The 26,857-nt window shown below is 50.7% G+C and overlaps 2 protein-coding genes across 2 annotated transcripts; both read right to left on the reverse strand.

Annotated features, from left to right (window-relative positions):
- Positions 1-3,226: 3,226 nt before the first annotated feature.
- On the reverse strand, positions 3,227-11,554 carry LOC128785151 (interferon-induced very large GTPase 1-like). Its single transcript, XM_053937405.1, has one exon. It carries the CDS (start codon positions 11,552-11,554, stop codon positions 4,229-4,231), a length of 7,326 nt encoding a protein of 2,441 aa, XP_053793380.1. The 3' UTR covers positions 3,227-4,228.
- Positions 11,555-20,648: 9,094 nt separating this feature from the next.
- Positions 20,649-26,184, reverse strand: LOC128785164 (sterile alpha motif domain-containing protein 12-like). The gene is made up of 4 exons (XM_053937432.1): positions 26,136-26,184; positions 25,422-25,520; positions 24,485-24,746; positions 20,649-23,431 (listed from the first exon to the last, which is right to left on the reverse strand). Exons 2-4 carry the CDS (start codon positions 25,479-25,481, stop codon positions 23,427-23,429), a joined length of 327 nt encoding a protein of 108 aa, XP_053793407.1. The 5' UTR covers positions 25,482-25,520; positions 26,136-26,184; the 3' UTR covers positions 20,649-23,426.
- Between the last annotated feature and the right edge of the window lie 673 nt (positions 26,185-26,857).

Consider the following 26,857-nt stretch of genomic DNA (forward strand, 5'->3'; position numbering starts at 1 on the left):
TTGTGAACAAAGGAATAACCCTTAAAATCAACAGCCTGTTGCATATTCATACATCTCATACATGATGCATAAATTCCTTTCAAACTAGGATGTTTCTGCTTAATTTTAGCTTCCCAGGACGTCCGTAATTCTTTGCTTTTTATTGTCTTGTAATTGTCCTAACTCTAAATTTTTATTGCTCTAATTGTATTACTATTTTTATAACCATTTCATTATTATTAAACTTTTAAAAACTCGAGAAGCGAGCGATTGGCGTTTTTCGCATTCAATAAACAGTTTTTTCCACTTTTCTCCGAGGAGGTATTTTTCCCGAACCGGTTGTGGGGAGGGGCCGATTGAATCTGTTTCCTAGAGGAACCCCTCTGGGGGTTCTTTCCCAAATTTGCCCTGAACCAGGACAGCTTCACAGTCACAGCCCAAACACCATCAGCTCTCCTCGGGACCCAGGCAGGGTGTTGTGAAAAAAACGCCAATCGCTTGTTTTGAAACTTTAAATCGTTTAATAGTAATAAAATAGTTATATTAATAAAAAAATTAGAGCAATAAGAATTTGTACAGTCAGAGTTAGGACAATAAAGGACAATAAAAAGCAGAGAGTTGAGCACTCTGCCACAGAAACACCTCGCTAACAAAGGATCAACCCTTAAAAGGAATAGCCTGTTGCATATTCATATCTCTCATACACGATGCAAACATTCTTTTCAAACAAAGGATGTCTTCTGCTTAATTTCTGCCCCCTCCCCTCATCTTGTAAATCAGTTTCTTTGGCTCCTAGAAGTCTGAACAGTCCTGATAAGGAGGCAGTAATTCTTCTCTTGCAATTTTGGTGTCTTGTTGCTGTTGTCTGAATGCAAAAAAAATTCTTGGTTATCCACTCCCTGTGCTGGTGACAAAAAAGGTATCATATATCACATAGCTTCTATTTTAATATTATGCTATAGCCTAAAACTATATTTAACACGCTACTTAAAAGATATTAATACAGCATGACTTTCCAGCATAACACACGTAGTATTCGTTTTAATATTTGCGAAGAGCCAATCATATAAAACGCATCTACAACAGTGTCACAGACTGGAAATGGTCGGTGAAATTCCTTGATTTTCTGTCTTTTGCCACCAAAGCTCTGTGCAATTTTCACCCCTTGAGAATATCTGCTCGGTACTTCTCCCGTGTGCCAAGCCAGGGTAAAGGAATCCCAGTTAAGCCCCTTACGTTTAAATGTTCTGGGGTGTAACACAGGCTCACCCCACCCTTAGTCCCAGCCTGAGAGAGCTGCTGCATCCAAGAACTGTTGAGGTTGGAAAAGACCTTTAATCTGTTTGTGCTCCTCCCCACGGCACGGCCTGCAAGGAAAGAGGTGCCAGACGATGCCACGGAGGGAGACTTTGGCCGAGGAGTCCCGGCAGAGACAGGGAAAGGTGCAGAGAGAACAGTCTGGCCGTGCTGCTGAAGCGATATTCGGAATAATTAAACTCCACAACCCGATGTATTTATGAAGTGGGTCAGCGCCCGGCACGAGCGAGACAGCTCTCGTGAAATCTTGTGCACTGGGCCCTGGTCTGAGCCACGTCTTTATTCACAAAGGTGTTCCATATAGGTTATATTGCACGACCTTTTCATGCATGTTCAACCCCTGGCCCCGCCTGTCCTTGCTTCACGTGGTAATTAAAGCCACGCACTTCTGAGCATGCGTTGTTCACGGTGGTGGTCGCACGGGGGTCTTTCGGTGGTCTTTGAGACTGAAGGTCGTGGTCTTCTTCATGATTGAACGTTTGAACTTTTCTCCTCTGCGTGCGCGCTTTGGTCCCTTGGTGCTTATCTGAGTACGTCTGTCGATTTTGATCAGCTTGGAGACAGAGGAGCTCCTTTATCTAGGTTTCTTGCATTCCTTGGTCTTCTCCCGGTACTGTTCTTTGTTGCAAGAAGCTTCAGAAATTTGCATTTTCCTGTGCCCTTTGTACCATGGCAGAGGTTTCTTAAGTGAAAGGTGAAAACTCAACACACAATTCTACAAGCTAAAATTCAAATGCTCAATTCACTGGAGAGGGATCTGGGACAGCTGGCACCGGTGAGGAACCCTGCACCCTCCTGATCCCCCAGCCCAGGCCTGAGCCCACCCCTCGCTTGCTGCACTGGGTCCTCTCCACTGCACCCAGTCGTGGCACTGGGACCTCCCCAGTCACTCCAGTAGCCACACTGGAACATTCCCCACGCAGCCCAGGAGGTGACACCATGGCCAGGGGCACCTCCACTCCCAGTCAGGTTCCAGGAGCTGGCCCAAACCCCCTCTCAGCACAGGTGTCCCCAGTCCCTGGCACTCAGCCCTTGCAGCACACGCTCACACAGCCCAGCTCTGGCTCCTGTCACTGGCTCCAGGTCTGGCTTGGCCAGGGCTGGGCTTGGCAGAGTTTGAGCCCTTTCCCCTTTTGCCCTGCAGATTCCCAGCTGAGCAGCTCCAGAGCAGAGAACCTTGCTGGGATCAACCTTCTCAACCCTCTGTGTGTGTGCCAGGCCAGGCTTGGTCCCCAGCCCTGCCTCCCTTGGCACCTGCCACTGACACTGGTTCCCCTGGATGTCGTGGTCTGGGGCTTCCTGCCCTCTCTGCTGCCCCTGCAGACAGTGAAGCTGCTCGGGGAGCAGAGACCCTGAATGAAGCAGAGCCTCTGCTGCCACACCTGTGACATTCACATCCTCTGGACAGACAGACATCATTCTGTCTCTCAGGATTTCTTGGAGAAGCACAGAGAGAAGAAGGGAAAGCAATCTTTATCTCCGCCCCTTTGTTTTCCCCATGTGGAATGTGGTGCGGAGATTGTTCACCTGCAGTGATTGCTGGGTTGGATTCTGGTGAAGGTTGTTTGGCTTCAGTGACCAACGGGATCCAGCTGTGGCTCGGGCTCTCAGCACAGAGTCACGAGTTTGTAGTTAGTTAGATAGGTAAGTAAGTAAGTATGTAGAATAGTACAGTATCTCCTTAAAAAGTATATTAATGCAATATAGTATAGTTTTAATAAAGCCATCCTTCAGCCTTCTGATCTGGAGCCAGACATCATCATTTCTTCCCGCATCCAGGGTTCGCCGCATTTTTACTATGCACGCCCCCTCCCCCAGTGCCACCCCCTGTCCCCTGCGTGTCTGCAGCACACAGAGCTCGAGCCACCCCCAGCTGTGGCTCCCCTGAACACAAAGCAGACGCAGAGCAGTCCAAATCAACTTGCTTTATTAGCAAAGCCTGCAGGGGATGAGGCTGAAGCAGCCCTCCAGCAGCTCTCCAGGAGCTCCCTTTCCCAGCGGGGTTGCAGCACCTGCACAGCAAAAACCCCCACAGCTCCCTGGGGCAGAGCCAGCTGGTGCCACCTTCTCCAGAGCACGGCCCTGGTGCCAGCAGCCTGCCTGGGCAGCACCAGCACTGCCCCAAGGGCTGCTGTGGAAGCTGCTGGCAGACAGGATTCTCCACATGGGGCGTTCCAAAGGCTTTGGCTCAGCAGTGAGGCCAAGGGCAGGAGCAGCTCCTGCCGGGGCTGAGGGCTGGAGGGAAGGGCAGCATCCCCAGGCACCTGAGCAGGAGCGGCTGCCCTGGACAGAGACACAGCACCTCTGAGCCAGGGAGTGAAAGCACTGCCTGAGCCCCGGGGCGGTCGTGTCACTGCTTTCCTGAGCCCGCAGGCACAACAGCTCCTGCTGGGAGAACGGCCCCAGCTGGTCCAGGAGGCTGCAGTGAGGGAGGGAAGGATGATGTGGAGGCCAGCGTGGAGCTGGCCTCGGGTCCCGCAGCCCTTTCTCCGAGCAGGACAGCTCCCTGCTGCAGGAAAGCTGCCTTTGGGGCACTGACCCTTCGTGTCTCACAGCAGCTGATCCAAGGGGTGCTTTGAGCACAGCCTTTGCCCCATCCCAGCCCTTGGGCTCAGGCTTGGCCACGAGGCCGATCGCCCCAAGGAGGGGGTTTGGTTTGGCTCTAGGACAAAGCTGAGGGAAATGGTTATAGCAAACAGGCAAGAGGATTCTGGCTTTCTCATAAAGCGAGGGAGAAGTAATAGGTGAAGTAGGTGAAGTACTGATAGGTGAAGTAATGTGCCTTATTTCATCAAATTTGGGAAAAATTAGATGCCACTGTCTTCACTAGGATTGAAAGCGTTGTCATTGTAACTGCATTTTGTGGAGAGCATGGTACAAAGTTTTGCGAAATTGCAAAGCTGCTGTTATTCTTCCTTCCCATGGATGTGGCCTAGCATTTCTCCAGCTCAGACAGTGCTTCCTGCTTGGTAATTCTCTGCCACGCCTCAGGGATTTTTCCTTTGCCCTGAAATTTCCCATTGTACAGATCTTCCAGCTGTGTCCTGAAACGAGACACAACCCATTTCCAGTACGCCTGCATGGATGGATCAGGGAGAATGTTCCAAGTGGAATAAGGATGTCCTGCATCACGGTATGTTTTGTAAGGGATCCATAGGCCACCACCAACTTCGAATTTGCCGTCACTTGCAACAAGGCTGGAACAAATGTCAATGATCAGATCCTGTCTATCATGCTCGATGCCAGGTAAACATTCCCACCATGTGAATCCCATCAAAGCTTGTGGGCGATGGAAGACCACCTGATGGTCTCCATCATGATTCTGCATTGTGTTTGTGCAGACAGCCCTACAAAAGGGACACTGTGCCCAGCACCCTGCAAAATGCTCTGCCAGGATGGTGTGAGGCTGCCTTGAAAACGAGCTCAGGTCAGCCCCATCCAGTTCTTTCATGAGCCTGTCCCTCAGGTCATCCACAGCTTTTGCCATGGCGCTGCTCAGGAACTCAATGTCTGTGACCTCCTGGTGCTCGATGCCCTTCAGCTCACTTCTGGGCAAGTTGATCACCTCTGACAGTTCCCTGCAAAATTCATCCAGCCAAAGAGAGACTTTTTCTTTTCTGCCTTTTCTGTCTTTGACAATTCGGGTTGATAAAGAAACAGCTGACAGGATGTTTCGATAGAGAAGATTAAGGGAGGAATTTAAAAACATCCTCAGCCTCCTACTCCTATCCAAACAGTGTCTCCTAACTCGTGTCTCAATGTACCTCTCACAAAACTGTTTTGGAGACCTAAGGTACTGCTTGAAATACTCAAAATTTTCCTGTTCTGCCAGGTATCTCAGGATGCAAACTTCCAAATTGGCTCTGCTGCCCTGGAAATCTGGGAATTTGCCCTGCATGTCCTCAGCGATGTCTTTGGCTGTCCTCTCATAGACCGCCCGGTGAAGAGCTGGTTCAATCTTGTCACAAAGGAAAACAGCAAAAGTTGTGACAGAAGTGACTCCTTGGCAGGAAATCTGGAAACATTGGAAGAAATCTTCTCTCTTGCTCCTCAGGTACACAACTGGGTCATTTGCCTTTTGGAATGCTTCGTGCATGGCTTTAAACCTTTCTGCTGCCATTGTGCACAGATACAGAGACAAATCTATGCTGTACTCTCTGGTAAAAGTACATTTTGCATTGCTGGGGACAGAGTTCACACCTTTCTGTACTTCATTGAGTATTTCATGAATAAAATTTCTGCTGTAATCGCGTTTCTCCTCTTCCTTCTTAGCAATGTTTGCCTTCACACATTCTATGATGATGACATGGATGTGCTGAAAGTTGATCACATCAGCATCGGAAATGCTCCTGGGATCTGAGAAAAAGACAAAATACTTTTGCTTCATGATGTGTTTCTCTGGATCAAAAGAAAACCCTCTGCCTTTGGGAAATGACCTGATCCGTGCACGGAAACCTGGCTCCTTAAAGTGCTCTACAAGGACATCTTCAATTTCTGCATCAATATCCACCCGTTCTGGAGGACGAGCAGCTCGGGAGACTTTGGCAATCCACTGGTTCCAGACAAGAGTAAAGTTGCCCTCCAGTTCTCTCTCACTGAGACTCTTCCCTGTCAGACTCACAGCCAGCTCCCGACTCTTTCTCAGGAGCTCATCTTCATAGTCCAACTTCCTTGCATCCAGTTTCTTCTGCTCCTTCTGTAGCTCGATAAGATTCTCACATTTCTTTTTTGTTTTATGAAGAAGGCTCTCTTTTAGTTCTTTCAGCTTCAGCTCTGTGCTTGATTTCCACTGGACCAGTGTCTCACGGTCTTTGTCTTCCCTGAAATACTTGTCCACTTCTTTCTTAATGGCATCGCTTGTCTCTTGCACCAGCTCTTCAAGGTGTCCTCTGGTGACATTCTGCAAGTCCCCATTCCGAATTTTGTTGTCCAGTCTCATCTGCACATCTAAGATGTGACTCCTCAGCCTCCAGGTCCACTGACTAAAGGCACTTTCCAGTTTCCTGTACACAGCAATCTCCAGGGAATTCTTGAAGCTGAAAACAAAGTTTTCATTCAGCAGAGCATTCCAGAGGTCACCAATACGATCTTTCAGGCTCGAGAACCTCAAAATGCTGTGCTGTGACCCCTTGGCAGCCTGGAGGATTTTGCTCTTTAGTTGCTGGACGTTCTGGCTGTAGGTGGGGTTGGGTGGTGCCATTGGGGGGTTTCCTACCCACAGGTGAGCAAAGTAGTGAATGTGGGTGTTCACATCAAAGCCAATGACATCACTGAAGGAGGAGACGTCACAGAATTCCTGCTGAGCAGCTACCACAGTCATTTCATCCAGCTTTTCCTGCAAACGCCTTTGTCCTTCCATGTTCTGCTCCTTGGCAGTTGCTTCTCCCACGTTTTGGTGGACAAAGAGGCAGCTTGGGGAAAGATTGACTTTCTTCATCCTCAGGAAAGCCTGCACAGCAATCTGGAGAACATCTTGCATTTCTGATGGATTTTCTCCAAAGATATTGATCACAGTCAAGTTGCCAACACCAATGACAAAGGTGGCCAGCTCGTTGTCGTGGTTCAGGGACTGTTTATTGGCCATCTCGATGGAACGAAGTCCCTCCGTGTCAACCACCATCACAAAATCAAAGCCCAAGTCTTGCTGCAGCTGCTCGCTCACTGGGATGAGCTGCATGAAGGCTCCGCGGGTGCATCGCCCTGCGCTGACGTTGAACTGCAGACCAAACATGGCATTCAGCAGGGTGGACTTGCCTGTGCTCTGGATGCCGAGCACGGAGAGCACAAACACTCGTTTGTCCCCCAGCCTCTCAATTAAGCTGTCAAAGATTGCTCCCACCCAGTGCAAGGGCAAGTAAGAAGTGTCCCCATCCATCAGCTCCACGGGATACCCTGAAACCATCAGCTCTGCTGCAATTTCCGGCAGTTGGGCAAAATTGTCTTTTGGGGAATTTGTTAATTGCAGAGCTTCATAAATCTGCCCTACCTCTCTCAGAAGGTGCTCCAGGCCGATGGATGAACGGTTGATTTCATCAGAGAGGGCATCCAAGCGACTCAGCAACTCATCATTGCCACTGGTTTTTTTCTTGCTTTTCTTTCTTGACTGGATTTCAGACCATAACTCATGATAGCCTCTCCTCAGTTCTTGAAGGCGACCACAAGACAGCTCATGCATAAAGACCTTCATCCACTGCAGGAAGTATTTCTTGGAATCAACTGGCTGGGCCTGGAGAAAGCCAAGGAATGATTTCATCAGTGGGTTGAGAGGGAAAGCTTGCTTAAGTTGCTTTCTTCTTATTGCTTTCTTCTCATTTTCAATTTGGCTGCGATGATGCTCAATGCTCCTGTTCCTCTTCTCCTGCAAGCGAGTGAGTTCTTTGTCCTTTTGGCACCACTGGTACCAGAGTTTTCCTTGAAGCGGCAGCAGCCGGGATTTGATCTCAGACAGCTTCTCTTTCTTCAGAAGTTCCACCAGCTCCTTTGCCTTTGCTTTGGCTGTCACACACGCGGGTTGATCTGCATCCACAACAAATCCGTGCTGGCGAGCTTTGTCCACGCAGGCCTCCAGGCTGAAGCACGGCTTAGACCCTACCAGGAGATTCCCAATTGTTTTGGTCAGCTGCTCCATCAGTTCTGCTTCGTTTCTGTTCCTGATCCCTATTTTTATATTTTTGCTGTCTTGTCCAGCTGCAACATTCTCTTTTTCTGTGAGAAGACAAACCAAAGGCCTTTGTGACTGCCACAGGTCCTGCAGAAGCTTTTTCCCCCTGTTATCTATGTGTTTCCTATTGGACACAAGAGCCACGTTGACAGCGGATATCTCCTGCAGGAAGTGCAGCTGTGCTCCGTGATCCCTGGCGTCTCCATGCAGGTTACAGAAAGCCAGGCAGCACTGAAAGGTGTCATCGGGGCTTCCACGGGGGCAGTACCAGGCGATCTCCACCAGCCCTTCCATCAGCAAACGCTGTCTGGTGCTGCCTTTGCAGTGGCGGTGGAAGAAAGTGTCGTGTTTGCGTTTGCTCAGCAGAGCGTTGAGGAGCTGGGACTTGGAAGAGGAGGCTGAGCTGCCAATGCGGATGAAGGAGACGATGGGTGTCTGTGCGCGAAAGATGAGTTTGTTGTTGTAACTCTTTGTCTGGGCCTGCTTTCCCGACTTGCGCGCCTCTTTCCAGCTCCTTTGGATTTGGCTGAGGGCGTAGAGCGGGAACTCGATGCGTGAAGTGCTCGGGTTGGGCACCAGCAGAGGCAGCGCCAGTTGGCAGAACGCCAGCTTGTTTGCAAGGGACTGCCTCAGGAAGTCATCAGCACAATGGAAAATGGCCATCTGCAGGTCCATGGGGTGCACATGGCCGTCCCCGCTTGCATGTTCAGGGGCTGTTTCCATCAGCTTATCAAGAAAGTCTTCAAAGGAGTCTGATTGTTGGTTCTCTTGCTCTCTGGTTTGTGGCACGGGTGCAAGGCCTGGGTTGCTCTCATGCCAGCAAGTCAGGTACCTCACCCGGTAATCCACAGTTAACAGCTTTTGCAAGAAGTAAGATGGCAGTTCCTTGTCCTGGCTGGGCTGGCTGTCCTGCAGAGGTGTCTTGCAGATGGTGCGGAAATCTCCCATCCCCATTTTCCTTGGATAGTGACTTTCCAGTCCAAGGCGCTTGAGCAACTGGAGGAACTCCAGGTTTGCAATGGCTTCACTTTCTTTGGCGTCGCTGCTGTCTGCCTTGGATTGGGACTGACTGGGGGCCTCAGGTGCTAGAAAAGTGTCTTCTAGCTCTCTGAGTATGTTCTGCATCCTCTGTTCATCCCATTTGTCATCCAAGCACGCACTGATCAAGGAGTGCAAGTCCTGTTCCATCCTCTCCCAGTCTTCGCCTCCACTGTGCTTTTGGAGGAGATTCTTTATCCGTGTGGACCACAAGCCTTTCATGTGATCTTCCATGAAAACTAAACGCTCCCTCTTCTGCTCAGGAGACAGCTCTTGACTTTCGGGTGTCACAGTCAGACCTGTCAGCAGGAGGAAGGCCTCAGCCCTGTCAGCATCTTGCTCCTTCAGGTTCACGTATTCCTCATGTGCTGCTTCCATTTCCTTGGCCATGTACTGAATTTCTGGGTGTCCAAGGAGGTGCTGAAAAGTGCTGCTTTCCACCTGGTACCCTGTGCTGGTCGCGATCAAGAGCACCAACAGCTCCATGTCCTTCTGAGCCTGTTCCCGGAGAGACTGGAGCAAGGAATAAATGGCGAGGCTGCTGGTCCGGGTGGCTTCTATCTTTGCTTCATGAATGGCAGAAGCAGAGCTTCCTGGTGCGTTGGCGACGGCATGGATGTGCTCCTTCATTTGCTGCAGTGTTCTGATGAGCTCTTGTAGCTCAGAGACTTTGGGAGATCTGGGAAGCAGGTGCTCAGTCTGGAAGACCCATTGCATGATGAAGGAAGCCTCAGGGAAGTCCTTGACAGAGTAGATATGAGGATTCAGGAGGCTCCTCAACATGACCTTGATAGAGGTGGTGTTTTCTGGAGGTGACTCCTGGCAGCTCCGCACGGCGTTCACCAGGAAGTCCTGCAGGGCTTTGTCCGACAGGCACACGTTGATCCACACGCTGGGGTTCCTGGTTTTTGCACTCAGATCATCTTTTAGCTCCATCAGCATGAGCAGCTTCCCTTCATCCACTGTCCCCTCCCAGGCCTTCACAGTCCCCATGAAATCTCTGGCCTCTTGCACGGCACTGTCCAGTTCCTCTCCAAAAACGATGCCGATGCTCTGATTCGTCAGCGCTTTGTACGCAGCCCTGAGGGCTCGGCTCACCCGACCAACAGATTTAAAATCCCCACAGTGATTGCACTGGATGACGTCCCACACTGGGATCAGCTCAAAGCCGCGGTCGATAACGCACCACGTTGTGCTGTCAGACACCAGCCCCGTTTTCCACTGAGGAAGAGAAGTTGTGTCTGCTGGGCCCCCTGTGTTGCCCACGTAGAGCTGAATCACTGTTTGGGAACTCTTCCTGACTCGTGCCCAGACAGAAGCCATTGAGCTGGATTTGGAAACATCCAGGGTCCCTTCTACAGCGGCCCTTAAGCCAACCCAGCTGGCCCAAACAAAGCTGTTCAGTGCTTCCGACGTTTGTCGTTTCATCTCTTCCCGCTGCTCAGCTTGGAATCCTTCTGTAGACGCCTTCCACCAGAATATCCCCCCAAAGTGGATGGGACCCTGGTTTATGTGGGACCCAAACCTTCTGAAGAAGCTCTCACACGTGTTCATCAAGAAGGCCTTATCTCCTTCCTGACTGAAGCTCAAAAGCTGCTCCATGTTTTGCAGCTCCTGCAGAGCCGCGTCCGAGAGGCGAAGCTGATGCCTTTGGAAGTAGCAGGAGGCCAGAGGGATGTACTGGTACTTGGTGGTACAAAAGTAGCTCTGCTCAGAGCAAGACTGGTGGGTGTCCTGTGACTGCGAGGAGCTGCTGTGATCTACACTCCCTCCCAGAATAATCCCCCAGAATGAGGATTTGGCAGAAACGCTCATGCTGAACCCCAGCTGCTCTATGGACTTGGTGAAAGTGGATTCTGCTGCAGAGGAGGAGAACTCCTTCCTCTCAAGCAGCAATCCTTGCTGTGGACCGGCGAGCTGGAATCCCTCCGGAGCCCTGAGGAGCTGCTCTCGCTTTGCCAGCACATCTTCAGCTCTGCTGGTTCTGTAGATGCCCTGCAGGGCCAGTCCCCCCGACGCCCGCCTCAGCACCTCCGTGTCAGGGATGTTCTCCCTCCTGCCTCCTGACGGCTCCTGCTGCTCCAGCTGCTTCTGGACGCTCTCCAGCATATCCGCCAAGGGCTTCTTTGGCAGTGGCCAGAACTCTTTGGGAATCTCCATGGCTCGCCACAGAGTCTCTGCTTTCTCCCTCAGAGCATCCTGGCTGTGGCTGCGGCTGTTGAGCATTTCTGTCAGATCGTTCAGGGCTTGTTTGGCCACTTCTTGTCTTTGCTTTGTCTTCTCCAAGTACTCCTTCTGCACCTCTTTAGTGGTTGTTTTGTCATCTGTTATTTTCAGGAGTTTCTGGAGTGCCTTTTTCTCCCAGGAGTGCTGTACCTGACACTCCAGCCTGAGGTAGTCCTCATATTCCAGATGTTTCAGGGCTTCTCTGCACTTGATTCCCAGGATCTCTGAAGCTTTGGGCAGCCAGTATCCAGCATCCAGTCCTTCCTTCTGGAATGCCTCTGCCAGGAGCTGTGCCTTTGCATCCCCCTCCAGGGTGTCCTGCTGCGAAGCCATGGCTGTGGAGGAAGAACAGAGACTTTCCCTAAGGTGTTGTCAGAGGCCCCAGGCTCCTGGCAGAGGCTCTGCAGCAGCTGCAGCCCTGGGGATTGCTCCCACCCGGCTGCTGGAGCCAGGCCTGGGATGGCACAAGAGCCAGGGTCTCCTTCCCAGCACCCTGGATGTGCCTGTTGCTTTCCTGTTTGCAGGATCAACCCTGAAGGTGAGTGTGTATCCCAGAGACAGCACAGACACACAGAGACACAGACACACAGACACAGAGACACAAAGAGACACAGACACAAACACAGACACAGACACAGACACAGAGACACAGAGAGACACAGAGACAGACACAGACACAAAGAGACACAGACACAGAGACACAGAGACACAAATACAGACACAGACACAAAGACACAGAGACACAAATACAGACACAGAGACACAAAGGGACACAAACACAGACACAGACACAGAGACACACAGAAACACAGAGACACAAAGAGACACAAACACAGACACAGACACACAGATACACAAAGACACAGAGACACAAACAGACACACAGAGACAAACACACAGACATACACAGACACACACACACACACACACTGACACACACAGAGGCACACACAGACTCACTCAGCCAACACAACCTGCCCTGGACAAGGCGCTGCTTTCACCATCACCCACATCCTCCCAGCAGAACTCCTCGATCCACAAGTGCAGACAGCCAGGGGCATTCCTGGCTCCCTGGGGCACTGGCACAGCCCCTCTGCCCATCCAACAGCCCTGCCTGCATCCTGCACTCTCTGCTCAGCTCACAGCTGCCCTGCTCGCTGCCTGGCCCAGCCTGCTGCTCCCAGCACCCCAAGGCAGTGCTCCTGCCCCCATGGACACCCCACACTCCCCAGACACGCTCTCCCCATGCCTGGCACGGCCCCAGGGGCTCTGACCTGTGCTCCTGCTCCAGCTGCCAGCGCAGCCCCTCCCTCGCCCCACTCTGGCCTCTTCCCAGGAGCTGCTTCCTGGCACACTCAGGGGCCCACCCCAGTGCAGGGGGGAAATCCACCTTGTCCCTGCCTGCAGCTGTGCCTGGGGCATCCTGGTGGCCCTTCAGGAGAGACTGGAGATGCTGGGAGCCAACTCAGAGAGGTGCCCTCTCTGATCTGCTGCTCATTAGCACAGAGGGTCTCGTCAGGCAGGTGCCCGTTGGTGGCAGTCTTGGCTTCTGCCACCACAGCGCCACCAAGTTCAAAATCTCTGGTGACAGGAGAAAAAGTACCTACAAACCTTCAACTGGGCAACTGCCTTTAAACCTTTGGGGTGGTGACTCTGTCACACAACTCTGAGAATTGTCCCAGTCTCAGTTCACTTGGATACTGGAGAGATTTATTCCTTGCAAAAAATCCTTCAGAGCATTCAGCTTCAGTCCCACCAAGGCCACAACACTGTCACCAGCACAGGAATTGATCCCAGGGGATTGCACTGGGCTCCTGCACCCTTCCAGAGCCTTCAGGGGCAGCTTTCCCTCGGGAGTCCCTGCAGATTTGGGCAATGTGTGCAAGGGCTGTGGGCTCTGATTCCCCTCACCCACCTCACTGCAGATGCTCCCGTTGCTCCCAGCCTTGGCTTCCCAGCAGACGCCGGCAGCCGAGGGCCCCAGCTCAGGGGACACAGCACAGTGGCAGCGGCAGGCCTGGGGCACACAGCAGGGTGTGGAGAAGAAGATGGGAACCACTCGAGAACTCCGGTGTGGAGCACCAGGAAGGAAAGGTCCGAAATCCTAAAGGAGAAGAGCAGACAGTCAGGAGAAAGCGACCCATGGGCACAGAGGAGTCATTCCAGGAGCACTGGAGGCCAACCCTTCTCCTCCACTGTCGGAGCCCAGGACATCCCTCTGGCTGCCCTGGCTGTCTCAAAACCCTGGCAGGGGGCCCAGAGACCCTGGCATGAGGTCAAAAACACCTGTGGCTTTGATTTTAGCCTGTGGAAAAACACCTGTCAATTATGTATGAGGAATTACAAGTCACCAGGGTTTGAGTAGTGTGATAGCTGAATCAACACAGGGTGGAAAAGTGGAATTTTAGATGATTTAGGGATTTTAGAATGGGGTTCAGGGGGTATAAGATGGAGGAATTTGGGTGTGTCCTAGCCTTCTTCTCCTTCGTCTTGCCCTCCATGTCTTGCTGTGATGGTGACACTTTTCTATTGGTTTAAGGTAGAGAAACACTGTCCAGCATAAATGATAGATTTTGGCACGTTATTGTAAACAGATTATACATAACTTTTGATATAAAAGGTAAATAAAAGGTAAACACTGCCCAAGAGGGCAGAGCACAATGCCATGGCTGCCTTGCTGAAAAGAGCTCGGCAGGTCAGAGAAAGAATGTTATAGATAAGAAAAAATAAATAACCTTGAGAAGCTGACCCTACTCATTCCAGACTTCTTCTTCGGCTGCTCTGGCTGGGAGAAAAAGGACTTTTACAATCTTGGGGTCACCAAGACACCACAGAGACAGACCCCGAGATGCCACTGGCAACTGCCCAGGCAGCAAAGACTCCTCAGGGCTCTTCTGGGGAGGTGACCGGAGAAGGGTTTCACCTGGGACCTACATCCATGTTCCCTTCCTTCCCAGAGCAGGGTTTCACCCGGGACCTACATCCATGTTCCCTTCCTTCCAGAAGGAAGCTGGACATGCAGGAGAGGTGGGACAGAACAAAGCCCATGAAGGTCAGCAAGGCCAAGTGCAGGTGCTGCCCCTGGGTCGGGGTAATTCCAGGCACAGACACAAGCTGGGAAGAGAATGGATTGAGAGCAGCCCTGCGGAGAAGGACTCCGGGGTGCTGATGGGTGAGAGGCTGTGCAGGGAGCATCGGGGCAGCAGACAAGGTGTGGAGGGGGCAGAGCCAGGGGAACAGCACTGACAGTGGGGCAGCAGGGCCCGTCCCACCCCTGCCCACATCACTCAGCTGCTGCTGGAGGCGGGGTGAAGCTCAGGAGAGGGGGGAGAAGCAGCGCTGGGCTTGGATCCCAGCAGGCACTGACCCTCCCTGCAGCTTGTGAGCTCCCACCAGCAGGATGGGGACAGCAGAAGCAGGAAAAGCCCCTGGCTTGAGACAAGGGCAGCTCAGCAGCAGAGGAAAGCTGGGCGTGCTGGCAGAGCACAGGAGGGATTTCAGGCACCAATTGTTCTCTTTGGGCACATGTCCAGCTGCTCCGTGGGCAGCAGAGCCTCAGTGCAGGGCGGCTGCTCAGGAAGGGAAGCGCTGGCTCAGGGTCACTGCTGGAGCTTGCCCACTTGAGCCACTTTTCCCCCCTGTTCCCTCCCAAATTCTGTCCCACTGGAGCACTGGCAGGACTGGTTCAGTCTCTGGAGCCGGAGGTTGCCCAGGACAACATTAACTGCAGCCCAGCCACACCCTGAATCTGCCCCAGGCACCCTTGGCAGTCCCTGCACGGCTTCCCATTGCTGCAGGAATAGGGGAAAAGTCCCATGCGACTCTGTCAGTGCCCGCAGAGAGGCACTAAGCACATTCAGGGCATGACTCGGTACCCAGTTCCTCCTTGGAAGCAAACGAGGGAAGCAGCAAGGCTGGCAGCAGGACCTGCCACGGGAATGCCTGCACCCCATTTCGTGGGAACAGCCCCCCGAGAGTGTTTTCCCCATCCCTGCCCCAGGGAAAGGGGCTCTGGGAACACTGCTGCCTTTGTGGGGCTGTCCCAGGGACCAGAGCGCTCTGGGTGGTGACGCTTGGACTGTAAGAGAGGAGAATCCCACCGTCCCTGCATGGGCAGGAAAAGGAATTGTAATAAAAAGGTCTTTGTTCATTAAAACGAACATTGAAAGAAAATAAGAATTTAAACTGAATAGAGAATTTCAGACTGTGAGAAGAGAAAGAGGAGAAAAAAAGGGGGGGTGGTTTGATAAACAACAAGTATTCTGCTTAAGAATTGTGCAAATGCAGCTAGCACAGAAGACTGTGTAACTAACTATATACAAGCTAACTTTTAGGCCAAGGACAACCAGCAAAGAAGATAAGGAGCCTTCATCCCTATGACCACCAAGGGCAGAGAGAAAAAGGACCCCCTAGCAACCAATTGCACCGGCGCAGAGTACATCGAGAGAAAATACGTCAACCGAAAAAAGGGGGGGACTATAAAAACAAAAAGGTCAAAGGGGGAAGGTGCGCCGTGGCAGAGTGGAAACTCCCCGGCCGCCCAGCGCTGTTTTTTTTTGCTTAATACCGCTTGCTTAATAAATTCTTGTTAATTGATTTATCTATAATTAGCCTCCCCAATTGAATTTGTCCATAACAGAATGATCCCCCACGGCTCCTGCCCTCGGGGGAGCGCAGCCATCCGGCCCCAGCGCGGGGCTGGGGGTGCCCGGGCCGGGCAGGGTCGGCCCCGCCTGCGGGGAGCGTGTCCCGGCCGGGCAGGGCCTGGCGGCAGGGAAGGAGCTCCGCACGGGCTCTGTGCCCGGCCAGCCCCGCTGCCAGCTCTCGGGCCGGGCTTTGCGCCTCTGCGGACTTCGCTCTGCCCCTCCATGCCCCCGCATCCCTCCTCCTTCCGCCGCCGCTCCGCTCCCACCGCTCTGACCCCGGCCCGCTCCCAGCTCAGCCCCCGCAGCGCACACGGCTCCCCCGAGCTGCCCCAAAGCGGCTGCCGGCAAAGGCGGCTTCCTGCAGCCCGCGCTCGGAGCACGCACCGCCCGCCCGCTGCCCTCAGCCCCCTCTTCTCCTGCCCTGCCATCTCCCCAGCCGTGCCGAAGCACGGGGAGCGGGAGGCAGGAGAGCAACAAGATCCCGCTCCCGGCTGCTCCCGGCTCCCAGCCCCGCAGCCCATCCCCATCCCCTACCTTCTCCCTGCGGGCCCCGCAGCTCCCGGGCTGGGAGAAGTCCCGCACAGCCCAAAAAGCTCCGGCTTTGCTTCTCCGGAGCTGCTTCACCTTTTATAGGGGCAGTGGGGGAGCAGGTACCGCTTTCCCGTAAATCATGTGTCTTCTCCAAAAGTGTGAAAGCGAAACTGCCGCTACCTGTTTTGGGGTGTGTCTCGTTTTGGAAAGCCAGGTGTCTGCTAAGGAAGGCAGGAGCCTTCACTGAAATAGAAAGTGCAAACCCCCTCCCTCTGAATTACTGTAATTTTGAAATTAAGGGTCTCTCTGGCATAGATACGGGAGGAGGAATAACAGTTCTTTATTAGGAAAATTAAAAATACAAATGGAATTGTACAAACAGACAAAACCAACCCTGCCAGAGTCAGAGCAGGCCCTGGCAGCCTGTGGGTCAGGGTGGTGGCAGCAGTGCCATTCCATGGGGGCTCAGCCCTCCTGCAGTGCTAGCTGTGCTTCTGCTGGAGCAGGATCCTAGACAAGGCTGGAGTTTTCCTCTGGAGCTCCAGGGCTGCTGTGGATGGGCCTGGGCTCCCTCTGGGAATGCAGTGGGAAAAGGCTGCTGTGGTGTTGCCCATGAACAGAAGATAATTAATAATCAATAGCCCATGAACAGAAGATATCTCCTGGAGGGAGGATGGGTTGTGGAAGAGATAAAGAGAACTGCCCAATGAACAGAAGATAACTGCCCCATCTCTGACAGATGGCAAATGGAACACACACCCCCAGCTAAATCTTCCAACCTAAGAGAAGCAGTCTGAGCACAGAGCCAGCAGTGGGACAGGGCACACCCTCCCCGTTGCACACACACGCACACACGTGCACACCTGTGTCGATGTCTCGGGGTTCAGAAGGTCCCAAGATCGTAAAGAGTCTTTGCTTCCTAGCCTGCCGCAGCCAAAGGAGGAGTGTGGAATGCTTCCGATTGCGCTTTCAAGGTTGTTTATTTTTCTTATCTATAACATTCTTTCTCTGACCTGCCGAGCTCTGGCTAGCAAGGCGGCCATGGCATTGTGCCCTGCCCTCTTGGGCGGTGTTTACCTTCTATATCAAAAGTTACATACAGTCTGTTTACAGTAACGTGCCAATATCTATCATCTATGCTGGGCAGTGTGTCTCTACCTTAAACCAATAGAAAAGTGTCACCATCACAGCAGACATGGAGGGCAAGACAAAGGAGAAGAAGGCCAGGACATGCCTAAATCCCTCCATCTTGTACCCCCTTGAACCCCATTCTAAAAATTCCCAAAATTCTACTTCTCTACCCTGTGTTAATCTAAATATCACACCACACAAACCCTTGTGGCTTGCAATTCCTCATAAAGAATTGGCAGTTTTCCACAGGCTAAAATCAAAGCCACAGGTGTTTTTGACTTCATGCCAGGGTCTCCGGGCCCCCTGCCAGGGTCTCGTCCAGCCAGAGGGATGTCCTGGACTCCGACACACCTGAAAGCACACACACACCACGAGCTCACACACTTGTGCACAAAAACGGGAAAGGCCCTTTTCCCAGTGTCCTGTCGTCAGCAAAACTGCAGGAGAAACAAGAACTCCCCAACATCTTTTTAGTGTTAGGGAATCAAGGCATTACTTTACTATGGATTAGGATGCTGTTCTGACCAGGATGTGCAACAGAAATCTCGTCAGCTGCACATTCTCTTGTGCAGAGAAAATCATTCCATGATGTGAAACACAAAGTTGTGTTTCGTGTCAGGTAAATAAAGGTAACCTGTGTAATTGTAATCGTAAAATGTGTGGAGCACGGCCATGGGACAGTGATAAAGATGAGTTCTAATAAACAACCGAGGAAAGCATGGAAGAAGGCTTTCAAACCAATCTTTTGTTCGCAAAAAACAATTATAGGTCTTAAGCTGTTTTGTAATAAGAGTATTTGAATTATAACTTTAGAATGTTGCTTTTGGCAAGAACTTTTTGCTTGTAATTAAGTCTTAAGCCGTTTTGTAATAAGAACCTTTGAATTATAACTTCAGAATGTTCCTTAGTATTAAGGATTTTAAACCATAGCTTTAGTATGTATAAAGGATTTAAACGGAAGAGGGAAGGGAACCTATCCCAAGCTCCTGGAAAAGGAAAATGGACATCAAGGTTGCTGATTGATGATTTCAAAAGGGGAAGCTGGACATCACTACCATAGATTAATGATCCTAGAAAATAGAAGCTGGACCCCACCATCTGGACACACATCTGGGATGTACATCCTAGGATATTGAAACCTGGAATAGATCACAGTATAGAAATTGGAAAGGAACCAGACATCACCATAGTAGATTTGCCATCCTGAAGTATAGAATTGTGACATCAAAAGGTAGAAATAGAAACTGATGAAAGCTCATATAAAAATTGAGAAATAGAAACTGCAGAAAGCTCACGTAAAAATGGAAAATAGAAACTGAAACTGCTGGGAAAAGCTTATGAATATGCATGAATATCAGCAATAAATACAAGCAAGTCCAACAATCAGTGTGTAGTTGGAGGGGAAAACCCCCACTACTGTACCCAGTGCTGTCTTTGCTCATATGTTACCATATTAATTAATACATTTCAATTTATTAATAATGCTTGATATATTGACTGAGTCAAGCTTCTCACTTCTAACAATGACACATGACCTTTCCTAGGTTTTTCCCATACTTACCTGGTCAAAACCCAGAGAAAGTCATCGGTTCAATGTCCATCGGTCCCAAGTTACAGAGTTTTTAGTATTTGGCTTCCTATTGGTTATTGATTCTTTCACCTTCCATGTTAATTAGGTTCTCATTCTTCCTTTTTTTTATCTCTCTTTTCCCAGACCAGGAGTCTCTGACCATGCCAGGGATGATGTTTGGAGTTGGTGTTCCTTGCTGGTCCTTATCTTTTGTGTATTTTCTGCGCAACTCCCAGTTTGTTGAGATGTTAAGCTCATCAGGCCTTGAGAGGTGAAAGAGTCCTTTGAAAAGAAACTTCAGTTCTTCAGTGAGAAAAGTGGCCACAAAATAGTACCTTAGACTGCAACGCTGTTAAAACTGATGTTATTCTTGTGTTGAGAGCAAAAATGGGATGATGTTTGCTGAAATGTTTTTCCCTTTGAGAAAACACCCTGAAAAACCAAAGGATTGTAGAGCTAATTCTGTACCTTCGGACCCTTTAGTTTTGGCTTTAGAGAGGGAAAATAAGAAGAAAAGGATTAAATGTTGCTGTTCAATGTGTCGCATGGGACATGTCTGCCATTTTTTAGTGCAGCACTGTTCATTTGGGGGATGCTTCCTGCATCCCTGTTGGATGAACAGAGCTGTAATCACGCATTCATTAGCTATCCCCACTTATTTGGCTTTATTTTACATAGTCACAGCTGCCTTGGTTTGAAAAGACAGGAGTCTGTGAAGGAAGGCAAGGGCCTCCCGTGAAATGGAAAAGGTAAATCCCATCCCTCCGAATTACCACAATTTCAAAATAAAAAGGCTCTCAGGCAAAGATGTGGGAATGGGAATAACAGTTCTGTACTAGAAAAAAAAAAAAATTTAATTAGTACCAACAAAACTACTGACAGAGTCAGAAACCTGACACCCTGAGGAGTCAGGGTGTTGGTGATAGTCCAGTTAAATGGTGGCTGCTCCTCCTGCTCCTGGAGTGGCAGATGAAATGCTGCTGAAGCGATGGTCCCGTAGAAGGGTGCAGTTTTCTCTGAAGGTCTGGTGATAGAGTAGGTGGGCCTGGTCTTCCTCTGGGAATCCAGTGAAGAGGCTGAGCTGCTGTCTCAAGAAATGCTGATTTTATGCAGGTAGGGATGCTTGGCTCCTCCCTCTGGGTGGAGCATCTCACAATGGGATGATGTAGCTTTATCAGTCATGCAGTGAGCCATTCAATAGCCCATTAACAGAAGATATCTCCCCAGAGGGAGACATTGTTCTTGGAAAAGATAAGAAAACTGCCCAACTTAACAGAAGATACCTGCCCCACCTCCAACAGATGGCAAATAGAATATATGCTTATTTTACAAGCCAGGACAACACCCCTTACCAGGAGTCCTTATGTGGTTCCTTGGGGTCTGTCTTTAATATCCCGTGTCCTTTTTAGGGGCATGTTCCTTGACCCCCACTTTTGAGTAAGGGCAATATGCTCGTTTTGCAAAACTTCTGCTTTGTCAGCCTTGCAGAGCCGAGCTGGTGTGAAAAACGCCAGTCGCTTGTTTTTTAAAATTTTAAAAGTTTATTCGTAATAAAATAGTCATAAAAATTTGTAAATTTTTATAAATAGCAAAATAGTAATAAAAATACTAATAAAAATTTGGACAATGAGGATTAGGACAATTACAAGACAATAAAAAGCAAAGAATTACAGACATCCGGATGTTTTTGGGCTCTGAGCTGCTAAAAACACACCTTGTGAACAAAGGAACAACCCTTAAAAGCAACAGCCTCTTGCATATTCATACATCTCATACATGATGCAAAATTCCTTGCAAATTAAGAATTTTTCTGGTTTTTGTCAACTTCTTCCCCTTAATCCTGGTGGTTCCATAAAGACGGAGAGGAGGTGGGAGGATGTTTGTCTTTTCCAATAAGGAGGCTGTAACTCTTTAAGTGCCCTTTTGCTGTTATCTCTGGGCGAAGAATTTCTTGATTATCTCATCTGTTTCTTGAGCTAGTTAAAAAGTGTCTTACATCGCAGAGTTTCTATTTTAACATTGTGCTATAACCTAAAGCTATATTTTACACACTACTTAAGAGAATTAACACAGCATAACTTTCTAACATAACACATCTAATATTCACTTTAATATTTGCAAAAAGCCAGTCACAAAATACGCATTTTTCACAGCTGGCATCCTGCTCCCATTTTTCACGACTTCCGTTTGCCTGAGTTACGCCCTTTACCTGCTTCTCCAAGGCTCTGCTGTTCTCCTGTCCTTATCAAATCCCTCCTCTTCTTGATTCTCTGTGGGAACCAATCTCTTGAGATTTATATTTCCTTTCAGAGTGCAAGGCATTAAAACAGCTGCAACCCGGAATCCTGATGCTGGCCAAAACCATACAGCAATTATTGAGGTGGTGATTATAAACAGATGTTTCACCGAGTCCATCTGGGTACCCATGAAGGAAGTTTGGCCCCGGCTTCTTCAAATCCCCAGGAGGTGGCGTCTTGAGCTGTGCATTGTAAAATTTGGGTTTCTGTTGCCCTGATTTTTAAAAGTGTTAAGTTCTCTTTTATAGCTCTTTCGAAAGTTTTAAAGTTCTCATAAAACTTCTTCAGCCTTCTGATAATGTTTACGCATTTGAGAGTCAGAGTTCCCACGCAATTCCATGTATAAATAGAATAGTTTCATGTATAAATAGAATAGTTTACATATTTCTCTGTGATTGGAGAGAAATTATTAATTGCTCTTTAGACCAGTGTGGTTGGAGAGGTGGTAATTCCATCCTCCTGCAATCCACGGACACCTCTGGAATTCTATAAATACCAGATGTTTGAATAAAACTTGCTCTTTTTTCTCTTTTTTCTCTTTTGAACTTACCAAGCTTCTGTGTGCTCATTTCGTGTCCAGTAGCGACAGGTTTGTTTCCAAATTTCCTGGACATCTGTAGACACTCTACGGTGTCTTTTTATCAGTGAATGCGCAGCAGGTGGAGGTGATGGCTGCATATTCCTCCTTGCGATGCTAAAACAAGCTCTAGTGACATTTGGTTTTGCAAAACAGCTTGTGACAAGCCCCTGACTTCTTCCCAAGGGGCTTAGGCCCTTTTAATTCTGGAGCAAGGTATCCAAAGTTTTACCGTGTCCAGTTTCAACGCAGTGAAAGTTGTCAGCGGCGCTTGGAAAGGTCCCTTCCGCTTTGGCTGGAGTGGAGCAGTTCCCCAGTCATTCAAACAGACCCAATCTCCTGGTTGGAACTCATGCCCTGGTGTGTCCAACTGCAAATCCTGTAAGGTTTTACTAAGAGAAATGAGGTCATTATTCAAATCGACCCCTCCTTTTAACCGGAGTGCGGCTCTTGGTAGGGTCGACCACAGAGCAGCTCACAGGGGCTGATTTTGCTGGTGCCCCACGGCTGAATTCTGCTTTGAATTCAGGTGTGATGGACCTGAAGCCTTGGACCCGGGTCAAGGAGGTCCCCTGACATATTTTACCCGATTGCAGTTCGATTGTGTAATTCGCTCACTCCACTTTGCCACTAGCCTGGGCCCTGTAAGGGGGGGTGAAGATCCCAAGCTCTTCCCAAGGTTTTCCTAAGCTTTTTTATCACTTCTGCAGTAATGTGGGAATCTCTGTCTGATGGCACTCCCAAAGGTACCCCCAATTTTTGATTTATTGTATGTTCGGTTTATTGTATTATATTATATTTATTGTGTTACATTTATTGTATATTTGTGGGTTTTTTGTGTTTATTTGATTTGGCAGCACTTTTGTCACTTCCCCAACCTGGCTGGTGTGACAAGGGAAGGTTTCTGGTCACCCAGAAATGGTATCTACCAGAGCTAGGAGGGATTTATGCCCCCCTTGTCTGGGCAATTCAGTAAAATCAACCTGCCAGTGTTCACCCAGAACACTTCCAGGTTTTATGGCTCCCAGCATTATTTTGTTAGCCTTGTTAGGGCTGTTTCTTTAACAAACTAGATTCTCGATTGCAGTCTGAGCCATTTTAGACCCAACTGGAGATGTTTGCAAGCGTTTCATAAGTTTTTCAGCACTCCAGTGAGTGTCTTTTGTGTTTGTGACCCCTGATTTCACACAAGATCAGTTCTAGGGCTGCTTTCTGCCTGCCTGGGGTCGCTGCCCAGCCTCGTGGATCAAATTTTGCATCTAAGGTTCTGCTGTCCTTATCAGCTCCTGCACTGGGCAGGCTCTGGATTTTTTTTTGGGGGGGGGAGGTCACAGTGATCTCGGGGCTCCTCCAGCACTGTTCCTGCATATGTTGCTCAGTCCCAGCTGCTTTGTCCTCACGTGCCATCTCCTCTGCTCCCACAGGCTCTGGGACATCCACAGGGACATCATCTTCACTCTGGGGACAGGGGGGAAGGTGACACTGTCACAAATAACTGTGTAGTTGTTGGCTTTTGCTATTATGTTGGCTCTTGCAAATTATTTTGTGCAGTTTGTAATCACCTTTTAACTTTTCATATAATATAACTTCATATCTATTATTCATTTTTATATTTATTTCATATAGTATAATTTGTCGGCCTGTTTTGTTTAATACCCTAATCCCTGTGTAGATGATATATTTTAGTGTGATAAATATATTATAGTTTAGGCTCTCGCAAAATATTAAAATAGAGACTATGTCCTGTGTATTATAACACTAACTTTTGCAGGAGTAACTGTAGTTGTGAAATAATAACTAATGCCTTTATTTTTGTAGCTGACTGACAATAGTGAAATAACTAATATTGATTGAAAGTACTTGTAAAAATGGGTAAAATGTCTGTATGATAAGATAACATTGAAAAGAACCAGGCAAATAACACCAAAAGAGCAAGGAGGAATCCACCACTGACCCTTCAGCCATCAATAATTGTCAAAGCACAGAGCAGGGGGCCTCGTGAAGAAATAAAATACAAAACTCCCAAAATCACACCTGCATTGTGGCACGTACTCTGAGATGAGGTCAGGGCTTGAACTGAGCTAAAGAATCCCCAGAGCAAGTAAACTCGAAGGAATGTTTGAGCATGTATAATCCTCATGAATATGCATTTGACCAATGCAGTGAAAAATATGTAATTAATGTTGCAGTTAATTGTGTACATGTGGCTAGGGCTGTGCACCTAGCGCGGTTCATTTTGCTTTATTATTAAATAACTTATTATTATTATTAATTTATTTTTATTATGTATAGTTTCTTATATTTTATTATTTATATTATTTATTTTATTTTATTGTTTTATATATTATTATTTATAACTTATTCTTAATAAGTTATTAATATATTATTAAACTCTTATTAAACCTTTAAAGACTTTAAAGAGTGAGCCTCGTTTCTCACAGCACCAACCCCCCGGGGGCTGCAGCCCCCTGCCCACCCTCACCCCCGCCCCCGGCGCAGGGGGATGCTCACCGCCAGCGATGCTCCGCAGCTCCCGCACCTCCTGCTGCAGCCGCAGCCGCAGCAGCTCCCGCAGCAGCTCCCGGCGCCGGCTCCGCGGGGCGACCCCCATGCGCCGCAGGGACCCCTCGGTCAGGCGCAGCAGCGCCCGGCCCGTCAGGGCGTGCTCCCGAGCCAGCTCCGCCAGCCCCGCGGCCCCGCCGTGCGCCGCCAGCCAGGAGCCCACCTCGGCCCCCGACCACTGCCCCGCCGGCCGCTGCGGCCCCTCGGGCCCCTGGGAGGGAGGAGAGAGGGAGCCGGCTGTCCCGTCAGGGAGCCACAGGGTCAAAGCTGTCACCTCTGCGCCGCAGGGTCCCCGCCCCAGCCCGAGCACAGCCCTCGGTCGCATCCCTGCGCTGATGCTGGTGGCTGCACCCTCGTCCCCGTCCTCGGCCCATGGGGGTCCCCAAATCCCTGCCTGTGCGGGTCCCCAAATCCCTGCCTGTGCGGGTCCCCCATCCTAACCCTAACCCTAACCCTAACCCTAACCCTAACCCTAACCCTAACCCTAACCCTAACCCCCACCGTCCACCCCCGGGGATCCCCAAATAACTACCCCTAGGAATCCCCCCTCCTTCACCCACGGGGATCCCCCATCCCCTTCCCATGGGGGTCCCTTAAATCCCCACCCATGGGGGTCCCCGAGCCTCCTCCTGTGGGGTTTCACATCCTCCCCCCCCATCTGGATAGCCCAGCACCCACCCATGGGGGTTCCCAAACCTCCACCTGTGGGTATCCCACACCCTTCATTCGTGGGGGTCCCCCATCCTCTGCCCATGGGGGTTCCCAAACCTCCACCTGTGGGGGTCTCACATCCCCATCCATGGATGTGCCCCCTCCTCACTACTGGGGTTCCCTGGCACCCCACTGCAGCTGTCCGGGGGGGTCCCCAGCCCCTGCCCACTCTCACCTCAGCCTCGGGGCTCTCTTCCAGGGGTGCCTCAGCCCCATCCTCCTCCAGGGGGTCCATGTGGGGCCGGGGACAGGGCACGGGGGCAGTTCTGGCTCCCTGCAAACGGGGCTCCGTCAGCCGGGGGGCTCCCCGGATCAGCCCCTCCATGTCCTGTCGGCCACACAAGCCCACCCTGGCAAACCACCATCCCACGGTCCCCGGCTGGGGGCACACAGCCGGGGGCTGTCGCGCTCCTCGATGCCACCCACCCCGCGCCCCACCCCACCAGCACAAGGGGCTGCTCCCGGGGGTCGCGGCCGTGACACGCCGGTGACACCAGCCCCGGCTCTGCCGTGCCCGGAGCCCGCAGGGGACACCCGGCTCCCCTGCCCGGCCGGGACCTCTGATCCCCTCCTTCTTTATCCCCCCTCCTCCTACCCGGCTCCGGGTCCGTGCCCAGCCCGAGGAGAGCCAAAGGAACCTTTGCCCGGGCGCTGGCTCCTCGGGCACAGCCCCGGGCGTGCCCCACAGCCCCGAGCGCTGCCCCACAAAGCGGGCACGAAGGACCCCCGGGTCATCCCGGGAGCCGAGGCGCAGGGCCGGGCGGGGTTCGAGTGGGCTCCATCCGTAGCGGGGGCTCTGCCGAGGCTCCCGCAGCCCTCCCGGATCGCTGCCGCCAGCCCACCCCGCCACCCTTGAGCTCCTTCCACGCCACACGGGCAAGGGACGCACCGGAGCGGCTTCAGCCACGATGGTGCCGACGGCAGCGAGGGTCGCACAGGCGGCGGGGACACCGGAGAGGCACCGGCGGAGCAAGGGAGGAGCGGGATGAGCCTTCCAGGATGAGTCAACATCCGACGGGCTGCAGCCCTGCCCGGCCGAGCGTGCGCGGACCAGCCGCCGCCTGCCGCTCCCCAGGGCGCTGCTCTGCCCCCGCAGCCTGCAAGGGGTTAAACCCCCCAAATAACACCTGCGGGGTGGGCAGGGCACGGCTGGAGTGCCCATCCCGGGGGGGATTTAGCAGCCGAGTGGATGTGGCACTTGCGGGTCAGTGGTGGCCTCGGCAGCGCTGGGGGAGTGTGGATATTCTCAGCTCAGAGAGAAAGAGAAAGGTTTTCTAACCAGGCGACAGCCTGGGAAACAGTTGGAAAAAAATGTAAATAATTCTTTAATCTATCTTGTTATTCACATTGTTTATAGATATGCTCTGCCACTGTGCATCATTCACTGCACACCAACGGTGTGACATGTTTTTACTCTAAGACCAATGAAATTAGTCTTCTCGATGTTCTCTATATATAGAACGGTATATTTGAAATAAATCAGAGCTCATTTTCTTTGCCTTCTGATCTGGAGTTCTCTGTTCCCATCCTGCTCGACAGCGACAGGGGAGTGCCGAGTTTCCCCAGTTTTCTTTTCCACCCTAAACGATTCTGTGATTCTAAAGCAATCCC

The sequence above is a fragment of the Vidua chalybeata genome, chromosome 3 (genome assembly GCF_026979565.1).
Source record: "Vidua chalybeata isolate OUT-0048 chromosome 3, bVidCha1 merged haplotype, whole genome shotgun sequence".
In the NCBI taxonomy this organism is placed as follows: domain Eukaryota; kingdom Metazoa; phylum Chordata; class Aves; order Passeriformes; family Viduidae; genus Vidua; species Vidua chalybeata.

What these genes read in the sequence shown, in the direction of transcription:
- LOC128785164 (XM_053937432.1), bottom strand. Translation starts at nt 25,481, where the DNA reads ATGGACCCCCTGGAGGAGGATGGGGCTGAGGCACCCCTGGAAGAGAGC. An exon ending in AAGAGAGCCCCGAGGCTGAG is followed by an intron (nt 24,747 to 25,421) that starts GTGAGAGTGGGC and finishes CCTCCCTCCCAG; the next exon opens with GGGCCCGAGGGGCCGCAGCG.
- LOC128785151 (XM_053937405.1), bottom strand. Translation starts at nt 11,554, where the DNA reads ATGGCTTCGCAGCAGGACACCCTGGAGGGGGATGCAAAGGCACAGCTC.